Source organism: Typopeltis vanoorti, chromosome 9 (assembly GCF_054136105.1).
Source record: "Typopeltis vanoorti isolate ZY-2024b chromosome 9, IOZ_Tvanoo_1.0, whole genome shotgun sequence".
Taxonomy (NCBI): domain Eukaryota; kingdom Metazoa; phylum Arthropoda; class Arachnida; order Uropygi; family Thelyphonidae; genus Typopeltis; species Typopeltis vanoorti.
In genome coordinates, this window is record NC_143557.1 from 79,023,777 (window position 1) to 79,038,442 (window position 14,666).

The window sequence follows — 14,666 nt, forward strand, 5'->3', positions numbered from 1 at the left end:
TCCCAATAATTGGAGTAGAGCTCTCATAGTACCCATATATAAAAAGGGAAATAAAACTGAATGTGAGAATTACAGAGGTATTTCCCTACTGAGTGTTCCTGGCAAGATCTATGCAAGTATACTTGAGAAGCGGTTGAGAAGAATTGTGGAAGAAAAGCTTGGTGAAGAACAAGTTGGATTCAGGCCAAATAGAGGCTGTCAGGATCAGATCTTCACTTTACGACAAATAATCGAGAAAGCATGGGAATATAACAAAGATCTGTATTTAAGTTTTGTCGATTTGGAAAAGGCATATGACAAGGTGCCAAGAGAGAAGCTATTCAATACGCTGCAGTTATATGGTGTCAATGGGGCATTATATCAAGCAATACTTAGTCTTTATTTGAGTTGTAAGTCAGCAGTTAGAATTGAAGGAAGTACAGGAAGATGGTTTAATGTTAAATCTGGTGTGAGACAAGGATGTACATTATCCCCTCTGTTATTCATTATCTATATAGATCACATTATGAAGGAAAGTGGTATTAAACATGATATCAAAATTGGAGATGTTAATTTTGTCAGCGCTTTGCTTTATGCAGATGATGTTATACTTCTAAATAAATCTGCTACAAGTTTGCAAGATTCTCTGACCAAATTGAATAGCTGTTGTAATAGATATGGTATGAAGGTCAGCAATAAAAAGACAAAGACAATGAAAATAGGCAGAATCATTGAAAATGTCAACTGTGTTGTGAATGGAGAACCTGTGGAACAAGTAAAACATTTCAGCTACTTAGGCATGATTTTTAATGAAGATGGTAAATTAAATATGGAAATAGACAACAGAATCAACAAAGCTGGTATGGTAGGAAGTCAATTGAATAAATTCATATGGAATAATAGAAAAATTAGTCGGAACACTAAATTAGCTGTATACAAAACAGTGTTCAAACCAGTTTTAACTTATGGATCTGAGAGCTGGCTCAGAAGTAAAACACTTGACCAAAGACTAGAGACCGCAGATATGAGAGTCCTGAGAAAGATTAGAGGCGTGAACAGATGGCATCAATGGCAATATCATATTAAAAATGAGGATATTAGGAAAGAACTTGACATTGTCAGCATCCAGGAATGCGTTAGCAGAGCTAATCTCAGGTGGTATGGTCACTTAAACAGAATGGGTGAGGAAAGATTAGCAAAACAAGTGTTCTCTGCCAGGTTGGCAGAAAAATGACCCAGAGGAAGACCAAGATATAGGTGGATTGATACAGTACAAAGTGCCTTAGATGATAGAATTATAAGATCTGATAATGTTGGAGTCTTGACAAGTAACAGACTGATTTGGAAGAAAATTGTAGATAGGTAGTTAGTAATGATGTAATTTTTTTCATGTAGCACTATCATATCCTGTACACCCCTTGAGGGTACATGGCAGAATTTGATGATGATGATGTTTTGCAATCAAATTTTGAAATAATATTCCATAAAAACTAGTAAAAACATAAAGGGACACTGTTGTCCCTGTCTATGTAAAGGGATGCATTTTACAAGTAAATTACCTGTTGTTGTAATCTGTGTTTTTTTATTTATTTTACCCACTTTTGTATTTTTTTTGTCTTTTTATGATTACATACATGTCGAGAAAAGGGTGTAAGCAGTTTGAACTGAAAGATAACGAAATTTTGCAGTATTTAGTAGCAGAAAATAGTGATGATGAAGATGCGCTAGAACTCGATGAGGAAGATCAGGTATTTATAACTCAGGATGTGGTTGCAGGGATTTTTATGGTTGAAATTGAAGACCCAGCACAAAATACATTGTAATTATCAGCAACAGAACCTGAAACAGAAAATAGACCGCAAGTAAATGGCTCTACATTCATATGAAAAAAAATACATACTTACCAAACAGCTTTCCTGATGTTGATTATATCTTCAGAGAAGTTCAGATTTGTGGAGACAGAGATGAAGATTCATTATTGACGGCCATTGAAATTTTTTATTTGACTACTAACTTCAAAGATTTAGTTAGAAAAATAAGAGTGGAATCTATAAGGTATGCTGAGCAGAATGGAACACAATACACGCTCGATGATGATGAAATGAAAGCCTATCTCAGTATGAATTTGGTGATGGTTATCATGTTTTGCCATCATTGAGAGATTACTGGTCTATTGATCCAGATATGGGCGTTCCCTACATTGCAAATGTAATGCCTAGAAATTGGTTTGAAAATATCTGCAAAAACGTATACTTTTGCAACAATGAAGACCAACCAGATAGAAATAGCGCTAACTATGACAGAACATATAAAATCAGGCCTGTAATGGATCATCTGAACAGTTCTTTTCAAAAAGCAATGAATAACACCAAAACATAATCCATTGACTAGCATATGATAAAATTCAAGGGGCACAATATTATGAAACAGTATATCAGAAATAAACCTATAAGATGGGGTTTTCAAAATGTGGTGCAGAATTGATGCTAAAATGGGCTATTTGTTTGAATTTGATCTGTACACGGGAAAAAAATCATCAGAAACTGAATATGGGTTAGGCAAATCGATTTTTGTTGATTTATGTACTGTTATGTTTAGTAAAATGTAGTTGAAGCCAATACATAAATGTTAGTAATTTTAATTTATTTGTAACCCTTAACGTCCATTGGGACACATGTGTCCCATGAAATTCTATAAAACCTACGATTTTTTCCTACATAATGATGATGTTTTATATAAAAATGAGACTTTTTGTAGTTATGAGACCATCAGTATTTAAAGTCTCATTTTTAAGTATTTTATGACCAAATATGTATTATTTAAATAGATGATGTTTTATGTTATATAGATACCTAATAAAGTCATTTTAATACCTAAAAACTTTGTATTACTTCATAAGTCCTGGTCCTGAAAGGGTTAATTTGATTTTCAGTTTAATGAACAAAAGGAACAAAAATGAATGAATTATTATTAGTATTATTATTATGTAATACCTCCAAGGAGTCCAAAGACTCATCGAGGGAGGGCACCTACTCTACAACTCTCCGTCTCCACCAATGCACCAACTGCAACTATCATCATCTACACCAATGCCATCTACCGCTGATCACCAACACTATTATTTTCACAGACAATCACAAACATCCATGCCCACGGCGGAATTTGAACCTGCAGCCTTCTGGCTGGAGAGTGGATACGCTAACCACTCTCCAGGATAAAATAAGTTGTTTTCAATTATGAATTGAAAACACTTGTTGTATTACAGAAAAAAATATTGACTTATATTTTCTATATTAAAATATGCAACTTAACTTTAATTCCCTTAAAATTGAATTTTCAAATTTTTAATGTATAGCAACTTTTCTTAAGAACAAGACAGCCTCAAAAAAGTACTCTTTTCATTGATACCCTAAAATCTGATTTAATGATTTTTAGAGCTCAAAATAAATGTTCTCTACTGGCTTGAATATGGAGCAATACAATTACCAGACATTTCTGAAAGAATAAAATGTGCATTAATAACTATCAGGTTTCAACACATATTTTTTTTTATTTATGCTAGATGTATTTTCTCTATATGTTTCACTGTCCATATTGCTAACAGCATCAATCAGGAGTTGCTTAGCAAGTAAAAACCAACAACAAAAATAAATAAACGTTTTTCAACAGCAGTTAATATCTATAAATTGAAAAGATTGAAATGATAGTTTTAATCATGAGTATCATGTATAAATTACTGATTTCCAGATGTCACGAAGGATCATTCCTTGATTTCTATTTAGTGTGCCTTTTTGAGCAAATGACCTCAGAGGACTCCTTGAACAACCTGTTTTCTTCTAAGTAAGGCATGGAGGATGCTTTCCAATTTACTGTGTAATGTTATTTTTAGGATGTACACTACAAGTCCACTTTTTTTCTTCCCTTTGTTTTCAACATTGCCTATATGTTCTTTGTTGCAGATTTCAAAACTTCTCCCACTTTCTTTTGAAAATCACTCTCTGGTTTAGACATTAAAAAAAAAAACAGTAGTAAACAAAAAGAACAAGGAAATGAAAACTATGAAGCATGAGAGCACATGCATGTGTACTGACTTCATGATTATGACTGACCAAGCTAGTTTGAACCACTGATTCTGGCTCTAGGTCCAGCTCCATAGAAATCTCTGGATCCATGACTCCACATATATGCTAATGACAGTTGGCATAAACTGATACTATTTTCTTAGAACTGTAAATTAAAGAAATATGGCACAATATACAACAAGTCTCAAATTAAAATGTCTCAAAATTGGCCAGAGAAGAGCGCTTAAGAATACAACTTTTGGTATCAGAGTTGACTTGGCTTGCAAGTCAATCAATTTACTTAACTATAAAATACTGAAACGCTATTTTTGATGAAGTTAGCATCAGCAATGAAGCACACCCCCAAAACCCCACTAATTACTTCTGCATTAATTTATGTAACATACGGCAGACAATTATTTTACTACTATCTTCCATCCATTGTCAGCTGTAAATTCCTTTAAATCCAGCACTGGAGTGTAACATGACAGGACATTGGTTCTTCTGTCCATTTCAATTTAAAATTTTTTCCAGTTCCTTGATTGTTAGTGACAAGCATTTCTTTGTGTTTTGAGATTGATGGTCTAAAAGCCAGCAAAATCTCAATGACTTAATTTTTATTACTCGAGTCTGCTAGAGGACAACATGAGTATGGCAGGGGATTAGTTTATCTTTCTGTGGTGCAAAAGGTAAAGTGTTTCTTTGAATTTTGTTAATAATATCAACTACATTTTTTTTTTTGTTTTTTTATGAGTGTGATAGAACAAGTTGTTTAGCTAATTGTAAGAAAAAAGTTCGATATTTTGTATTATACTAGATTTGTAAATATGGAGCCAATGCATATAGAACAATAACAGTCAAGATATCTTTGTTAGGAGAGTTTAAGATGAGAGGTTTTTTTGGGTGCAGTATATGTGAAATGTATTCATTATGAAAGGTGAAAGATTTGTGGAAGGAAAATGACAGTAGTGAGTGAATATGTAAGAAATGTTTGAGAGTGCATTCCAGAGTTTTACAGTGAGAGTAAAACACATGATAGAGTGGAGAATACCGACAAAAGGTGGGAAGATGTGTCAGTGTGATTGTTGAAAATGCAGTTGCAGAAAGTCAAGAGAATAAAGAGGAACTGATAGAAGAAACAGTATGCTCATGTGGAGATCCTCACAAAATAAAGCAAAAGACCGAATGATTGCAGAAACATTAGGCAAATGGTAGAGCTGAGAGGAGAAAGAAACAAGAGGTGTAAGGTAGGAAACAGGAAGATATGATAAAGCAAGATCAGGAGAATAAAGAGAAAAAATTTTAGGATGATTCTATGATAAGAGGAGTGCTTAATGAGAGTGTGATTAAATCTTGTTTCCCTGGCCTGCTGCAAAACTTAATATTAGCAGAGCTGTTAGAATGGCAAAGAGGTAAGGTGAAAGAACTGATTGTTTTGGCAGGTTTTAATGAACTGAAAGATCATTTTCAAGTCATTAAAATTTCAGATTATGAAAGATCACTTGGAAGAAGGTGAAAAAGAAGAGTGAGAGCAAAAACTGTGAATCTGCTGTCATGGTATTATAGAGGTAAGTTATGCAGAAGGAATAATATGCTGTTGGTAGACCTAAGCATTGAATTTAATAGATGGAAGAGCATATATAAATGCATTTATAGTTATGCATTTGTCATGAGAAAGCACTGCTCACTGAAAGTGTGGAAGTACAAAATCAAGGAAACTAGAGCAATGGGGGGGGAATGCAGGTAGGGGTGCACGTGTGTTGTGTGTGCAGCCACCCATGAAGTGAGTGTGAGAATAATAAAAAAAAAAAGCCAGATTCTTGTCTCTTATGTGACAAAACTAAATGGAATAGTTAGCAAAGTGTAAAGATAGTTGTTGTGGGCCTTCAGTTTATGTAAACTAATATAGTAGTATCAGGAATGAGGAGAAGTTCTTTGCATTGGTTGGTATAACCTCACCAAAAGTTATAGACATTAGTGAGACTTGGTTGTCAACAGATGATGTAGTTCCAGACATAGGATGTGAGGGTATAGTATTTTTTAAGAGGTGTGAGAGAGAACATGATGAGGGAGGATTAGATGAACTGGCAGCCAAAAAAGAGCAGGAGATCAGGAAGACAGTTGTCTGGCAATCTAATGTGAGATAGAGACCAACAAGATAAAATATGCAATTGGTTGTAGGTATATGCCAGGGGATGCAAGGGAAAATATGGAAGGACAACCAACAACAAATTAGCATGTGAGTGCAGGTTGAGTAATCATTATGAGAGACTTCAACTATAGGGAAAGCTTGAAGGAGGAAAAATCACATGGTGGGAAGGAAATGAAATTTATTCACCTACTAAGAGATAATTATTGTAACAGCATATGATAGAGGAGACTTGGGTTTGAGAGTGCTGGATCTAGTCATAGGATTAGAATATCTAGTCATAACTGAGGTATCCACATTGCCTCCTGACTGGGGAGAGTGACTATGCAGTCTTGACTTGGGAGGTTGCCAAGCATGGAATTTTCAGTTAATAAGGGATATACGCAAAATTATAGGCAGATGATTACAACAAGTTTAGGAGATTCTTATGCAAGAGAATGGTTGTTAGCAGTGCTTGGAAGATGGTCAAGGGATGTCTGAAGAAAGCAATATCATACTGCATATGCTAGGTAAGAAAGATAAATCGTGTAGGAGTTAAATGGATGATCAGTATCACTAAAAAGGAGCCAGAAAAATAAAGAAAATGTTCTGGAAGGTGATCAGAAAACTCATGAGCAGTACAAGACACAGGCCAGGAAAGTGATCAGAATAGTACGAAATCCAAAATCAGATTATGAGAAGAAATTAGTTGAGTAGACCAAAGGAAATCCCAGAGTTCTTTCGCTATATGGCAAATAAAAGGATGAATAACTATGCAAAGATAACATTAATGAGTGTCAAGATGACAGAACCAGACAAAACATTTGAGTTACTGAATGGCCAGTTTGTTACTGCAATATTTTTACCAACAATAGTGAAGATATTGCTGTGACAAAATCAGTTTGTAAAGGTGTTTGACAGGATACCAAGTCTGTTATGCAAATTGGAACAAATAGGATGGATACGAAGCTGATGATATGGATAACAAGAGTAGCTGATGGACAAATACTACAGAATATAGAGGCAGAATCCAGGAGAAAGCAGGTGTGCTGCAAGGCTCTGTGCTTGGACCATTACTGTTTAATTTGTACATAAATGATAACAGGAAATGATTTGAATGGAAATATTACGTTGTTTGCTGACAATGCAAAATTAAGTAGGATGATAGTTAATGAACAGTGTGCTCAAGAGCTTGCAAAATGACTTAAATGGGCTGATAGTGTGGACAAAATATAATGGATACCAGTTTAAATAAATAGACTGACAGTATTATATGTGACACCTACAAGGAGTCCAAGGATTCATCATGGAAGAACAATCTACCCTACTACAACTCACTGTCTCCCTTACTTAATCCTACAACACACAACACTACTATCATCAATACACAACACCATTTACCACCCACTACCACCAGAAGTATATATTGTCCATAAATTGTGTGCATGTTCTCATAGCTGATTTGCCTGCATTTGGGATGAGTTTCTAGGAGATAAAACCCTGCTACTTCTGTATGCCGGCCTGGTTGGCTGAGTGGATAGCATATCCGCTCTCTAGCCAAAAGGCTGTGGGTTCGAATCCCGCAGTGGGCATGAATATTTGTGATTGTCTGCGGAAATACCAGTGGTGGTCAGTGGTAGATAGTGTTGGTATAGTTGCGATCAGTTGGTGATTGAGTGGTGGAGATGAAGTTGTAGAGCAGGTGCCTTCCCTGGATGAGTCCTTTGACTCCCTGGAGGTGTCAAATAATAATAATAGTATGAGATCATCTAACTCATCTTCAATTGAAAAAGCCTACATAAAGATTCCTCTCATCATATGAACCTGACACACATCTGAAAGGAAGTGTGCTGTGAATTATAAGGCACTCAAGAAATATGATGTGATGTCAAGTGCTTCTATACACAAGTAGTCTAGCTGTGAAGACACTTCATATGTAGACTTTTGTTTGCTCAAGCTTGGGTAAAGGATGAAAACAAGAATATAATTTATCAAGTATAATTCATTTAGTCCCAACAAATATATTACACAATCTCAAATTCACTCAGTTTTCTTGATTGAAAATGCATATCTTTACACTTTGCAACAGTGAACTGATAACCATTATTCATTGCTCACAATATGTCTAAATCATCTAGCAGGATCCTTATATTCCTTTTATCAAGTATTGTCATTTCCAATTTCATCAGCAATCATCAGTTAACAACTGATGATTCTAAATTGATGGATATCCTTCTAAATCATTAGTGTAAAAATTAAAAAGCAGTGGTTGATTAATAAAAAAAGACACCCTCTTATCCAGGGAGTAATCCATAGAGTATGATATCCATCCTTTCCCAAAATTTTGGCTGACTTTTCCAGCACCTTAGCTACCACCACTGAGATATTCATTGGTGTATAATTTGTCTCCTCTATCATGGAGACCTTTAGGTAAAAGAATTATCTTGCTCTCTTTCCACACCCTTGGAATGTGCCAGTACTGAGACTTAAACAGCCTGGTCAAGGGGAACTGCCAATTTTCTTGCACCTTCTTGTTATACATGAGCCAATATTCCATTTAATTCCATGGCATATTCATAATCAGGGTTTGACAAATTATGCAAACCCTACTTGCCATGCAAAAAATTTACTTACCCAAGACCCCCCCCCCCAATCCCAGCATTTGTTAATGATGTACCTCAATAAGTCAACAGGAGTTTCATAAAATGATTAATTGTGCCATGCCATAATTGAAGAAGTTATCCTTATTAAGTAAAAATATTCTTGAACAGTCTGCAGTTACTCATTAGCTAGCAAAATCTACTCATCACAGGTGAGTGGTCAAGCATGTTTGTCGAGCCCTATTCATAATATTCTATAAATTATCATATTTATTTTGTTTGTGTGGTGGTGGTGTGATTTAATACCACTGAATCAATAAAATGAACGAATAAACAGAAGAAAAGAGATATCATAAAACTGTATTTTTTATACTACTCACTCTCCTTTATCTTTCAACCACTGTGGATTTCTTTCTTCAGGTTTCAAGTCAGCATACTCTCTCTCCAAAATACGACGCCCTTCTGCTTGATTCTGCAGCCACTGGAAATTTAATATATTTTATGAGAAACTTCATATGGTTTCACTTTTTAATACTCTATTTCAAGTCTATACAGGACTGCACTTTCCTGAAACAAATGCTTTCTAACAACACAGTAAACCAAGCTTAAGTGGATTCAAAATTATAAATTCCAGAATTTGCTATATTCAAAAATGTATAATTATTGCTACATGTATTTGTGTATTCAGCAATGAAAAATATCCATTATACAGACTTACACTAATAGGATGGAAACAACTGTGTATGGAGAAAGGAAACTGCGTTCAAAAATGACACAAGATTAAAAATATATATATATATTGAAATACTTATTTTTTAAATAGGATGTGAAAATGACACAATTTTCAAATTTAAAAATATATATTTTCCATAACATGGTAAGTTCAATAGCCTGTCTTGATCAAGTGACCTGACTTCATATAAATCTAATTAATACTATGAGAGGTTAATTAAAAATACATAAGCCAAATACATGGACAATCTTAATTTTATGAAAAGGATGCATCACTACATAACAAAAATTCTTAAAATGAAAATATTTTCCTCATAACTTTAAATGTAGATGTTTGAATCCACTCCAAATATGGATTAATGTGCACAGATTTGGTCACCTGGTTTTTTAAAAGGATGAAGAGATGTTGGAAAGGATTCAGACACGATTGCCTAAGATGGTTTCTGGTCTGTTGAGTTTGAAGACAGAGGGAATACAATTTGCAGATTTAGTGGATAGGAGGAGGAGATCATAACTGAGACATACAAGTTGGCAAGGAGTTATCAGATTAATGTGGATAAAATTTTTTATAGAATGGGTGGAGACAGGGAGGAGAACAAGAGGGTAATCTCTGGAAGCTGTATATGTGGTCTCCACTCTTGATTGATCAAGTGTTTCATTTCTAACCCAACTCTCAGAACCATAAATTAAAATTCATTTGAACTGTCTTGTAATCAGCTAGCTTAATGTTTTAACTAGTTTCCTCTTTATTCCATGTCAATTTATTCAGTCGACTTCCTATTATGCCAGCTTTGCTAATTCTGTTGTCTATTTCCATATTTAATTTGCTATCTTCACTGAAAATCGTGCTAAATAGTTGAAATGTTTTATTTGTTCTATAGGTTCTCTATTGAGAAGCAGATGATGTTTTCAATGTTTCTGCCTATTTTCATTGTCTTTTTATTGCTGATTTTCATAACAAATTTATTACAGCAGCTATTCAATGATACTGCAAGCTTGTGCTGAATTTATTTAGGAGTATAACACAATCTGTATGAAATAAAGAGCTGAGATTAAAATTTCCAATTTTGATATCTAATTTAATACCAGTTTCCTTAATGTGATCTATATAAATAATAACACTGGAGATAAAGTGCATCCTTGTCTCATACTTGATTTAACATCAAACCAGCTTCCTTGCCATAAGGAAAACCTGTTCAGTTTGAACAGCTTTTCCTTATGGCACTTTATGAAAAGGCACCTTATCACATCCTTTTTGAGATCTACAAAACTTAGATACAGGTCGTTATATTCCTATGATTTCTCAACTATTTGTCTTAAAGTGAAAATCTGATCCCTACAACTTCTATTTGGCCAGAACCCAGATTGTTCTTCTCCAAGCTTCCCTTCCACAATTTTTCTTAGCCTTTACTCAAGGATATGTGCATAAATCTTACAAGGAAGTAGGGAAACTGCTCTGTAATTCTCACATTCGGTTTTATTTCTCTGTTTACAGATGGGTACTATGAGAGCTCCACTTCAACTCATCTGGAATTCAACCCTGAATTATGCAATGTAGCCACTGTAAAACTTTTATACTATTTGATACCATTTGAGCAGTTCTGGTTGAACCTCATCATACATCATCTACTCCAGCTATCTTTCCACATTTCAGGTTTTTGATGACTTTTTTCTACCTCAAGCCTTATTATTATTATTAACATCTAACTTCCATGGAGTCAGAGACTCATTATGGGAGGTACTTAAACTGATTCAGTGTATCTACAGTCACTCAGGCAATGCATTCCACTCGCCAACCATTCCCCACACAAAGAACCCACTCCTCAGGCTTCACCCCCCCATGCACACCGCCTCCAGGGATGACCACTTGCTCTCCCCCCACCTCCCATTATGTGAGAAATTTCTTCCATGTCAACCTGATAACAGCCGCTGACTAACTTATGCCTCAGTCATATTACACCCCCCCCTCCTCCATTCGCGAGGCTTTACAATTTATATTCTTTTAATCTGTCTTCACACTCCACATTCCACCTTTGTGAATCTTCTCTAGACCCTTTCCAACATATCCTCATCACCATGAAAACTCAGTGACCAAATCCCTGTACAACAACCCACATGAGGCCTTATCAAAACCCTATTGGGGAGGGCATGTTGTTTACCACGGGGAGCGAGTTATCGCTCTGGCTTGAAAGTGGTTAAACTTTATTTTTGTGTGCGATGTATATGCAAAACTTAAAATTTTTTTTTTTTGTGAAGTAAAATCAGGGGTGCAAGTGATACGTGAGAGCGAGTTATATTCGAGTAAATATGGTATTTCTGTTTTATTATAAAAAGCAACCACCCTTTTTTTTTCATCTTTCCTTGAGGCATCGTGGGCCACAAGAAATTGCTTTGGGGGCCGCATGCAGCCAAGGGCCACCTGTTTGACACCCCTGCTCTAAATCAATAACATAATTGTGACGTATGAATGTAAGAGTAGATATAATTTTTTTTAGCATGTGTTTCACAAGTGATGTATAAAATTGTAAATTAACAGGTTATTATTATTAAGAAGGTTATTAAACCTTTTTACTATCCGGTGATCCAAAATTATACATTCTTTTTGAATTCAAATTTACAAGGATCCCACTTAACATTTTTTTTACCGAAACCAATAAAGCCACAAACTTAAACACAGAGCAGTTCATAAAAGTTAAAAAGTTTCTAACTTTATAATTACCAACTGATTAAAGAAAAGATTCTAAAATAGTTATAACCAAATTAGCATTTCAATATCAATTTCAGGAAAATACCAATTCAGATTATGCATGGGAATTTCTACTAAAAATTTCAATGATATATTGAAATTTTTTTTTTAGTTTATATAAAATTAACAAATTTATATATTCATATTAGATATATGAAGAGCCAAAGGCTTCAATTCAGCGACATATTACTTGTTTAAGTTAAGGGATATTACATCCCATATCGTTTCTTAGCCGAATAAGAAACTCAAAGAGTTTCATGCCGAATATAGTAGATAGTAGAAACTATATAATCTTCGGCGATTCCAAGCGTAACCAAATACCTGGATACTGCAGCAACTGACTCTTAATGTAGTGCAAGCTGAGGCAACTCATGTCTAAGGTGGAGCAAGCTCCGATCACTATTCTTGATATTTACCCATAATGTGAATTTAGCTCCTAGGAGCTGTATTACTGTTCTACATTATGAGAGAAGGTCACTACCCAGACCAGTTTCAACCTTTTTTGAGGTCTCATCAGTGAGTAGGTAGACCTAGTTAATATCAAGTTTGTAGCGAACAGAACTTACAACCCTTCTATGAGTATTGCCGAGAGGTGTCCTAATAATTATTAGATATATGAAGAGCCAAAGGCTTCAATTCGGCGACATATTACTTGTTTAAGTTAAGGGATATTACATCTCATATAATTTCTTAGCCGAATAAGAAACTCAAAGCAAATATCAAGAATAGTGATCGGAGCTTGCTCCACCTTAGACATGAGTTGCCTCAGCTTGCACTACCTTAAGGGTCAGTTGCTGCAGTATCCAGGTATTTGCTTACACTTGGAATCGCCGAACGTTATATAGTTTCTACTATATTCGGCATGAAACTCTATGAGTTTCTTATTCGGCTAAGAAACAATATGGGATGTAAAATCCCTTAACTTAAACAAGTAATATGTCGCCGAATTGAAGCCTTTGGCTCTTCATATATCTAATAATTATTAGGACACCTCTCGGCAATACTCATAGAAGGGTTGTAAGTTCTGTTCACTACAAACTTGATATTAACTAGGTCTACCTACTCACTGATGAGACCCCAGTGAGGGTGGAAACCGGTGCAGGGCAGATCTGGCTTTGAGAGGCTCCACTTAGAGGTAGGTTTTTGCCTGTCTCTGAGTGGGGCCACCGCTGAGATTATGGCTCTGCTTGGTGGTGGTGGGGTGAGCCTGCCATTGGGTAGAGCCAATGCTGAGAAGTTCTTCTCGGTGACGGGGTGAGCCTGTCATCAAGCGGAACAACGCTGAGTTGGGCGATCTTTCGATCGTCTTATTTTTTAGAGCCTGCTTCATCTATACATAAGGTTGAAACTGGTCTGAGTAGTGACCTTCTCTCATAATGTAGAACAGTAATACAGCTCCTAGGAGCTAAGTTCACATTATGGGTAAATATCAAGAATAGTGATCGGAGCTTGCTCCACCTTAGACATGAGTTGCCTCAGCTTGCACTACCTTAAGGGTCAGTTGCTGCAGTATCCAGGTATTTGCTTACGCTTGGAATTGCCGAACGTTATATAGTTTCTACTATATTCGGCATGAAACTCTTTGAGTTTCTTATTCGGCTAAGAAACAATATGGGATGTAATATCCCTTAACTTAAACAAGTTATATATTCATAGCTTATATAAAATCAGCTATGAATAAGTGATATATCTAGTGTGACTACAGAAAGAATATCTAAAATTCCTATAAAAACTACTAATACTTTTTCTTTAAAAATCTAAAGAACATCTAGTATCACTAAAAACTTAAATAGTATTTTATGCTATAGTACAACAGTAGCCATTTTTAAAACAATCCTAAAACATGGAAGAGCAAAAATAAATATATTTTTAATTGATATTTACAGAATACATAGTAATCTGACATTGAACAGGCAAACCAACCCCATGAACATTTATACTCATAAGATACATATACTTAATCCCACATTGGGTGGGCTCAACCCCCCCCCCCCAAAGGAATGAAGAGAAAGAGGGGGAACCCCAATACAAATAAATAAATAAAATCTGATATTATTTATAGAAAACATGACACCAGGATGTTCACAATTTTAGTAGTCTCATCCATCAAGCTGAAAAGTCAGATAGGATGCAGTAGGATCCACTGGGCAACATAGGTTCTCCAAAAAATATACATTATGCAAAAGCAAGGAGGATTTATAAGAATGCAAGTTTTGACCTGCTATGAGCCAAAAAACAACCAGATTGGAACTGTTCTTCACAGAATGAAAAGCATATCACCTAGAAAATGTGATATGTACTGACAATTTCATTATCCCAGAATATAGTATTATTATTATTATTATTAAGAGAGACCTCCAGGGAGTCAGAGACTCATTGAGGGAGGCCACATACTACACACACCAGCTATCATACTTATT

At 35.2% G+C, this 14,666-nt stretch overlaps 1 protein-coding gene across 2 annotated transcripts in view; it reads right to left on the reverse strand.

Moving 5' to 3' along the window:
• Positions 1 to 14,666, reverse strand: part of Dnaaf4 (Dynein axonemal assembly factor 4) — a 139,472-nt gene that overhangs the window by 41,918 nt on the left and 82,888 nt on the right. For both annotated transcript variants that reach the window (XM_090397908.1, XM_090397907.1), the window contains exon 6: positions 9,149 to 9,249. In XM_090397908.1, the coding sequence (XP_090254034.1) occupies positions 9,149 to 9,249 (101 nt within the window). The remainder of the gene's footprint in view (positions 1 to 9,148; positions 9,250 to 14,666) is intronic.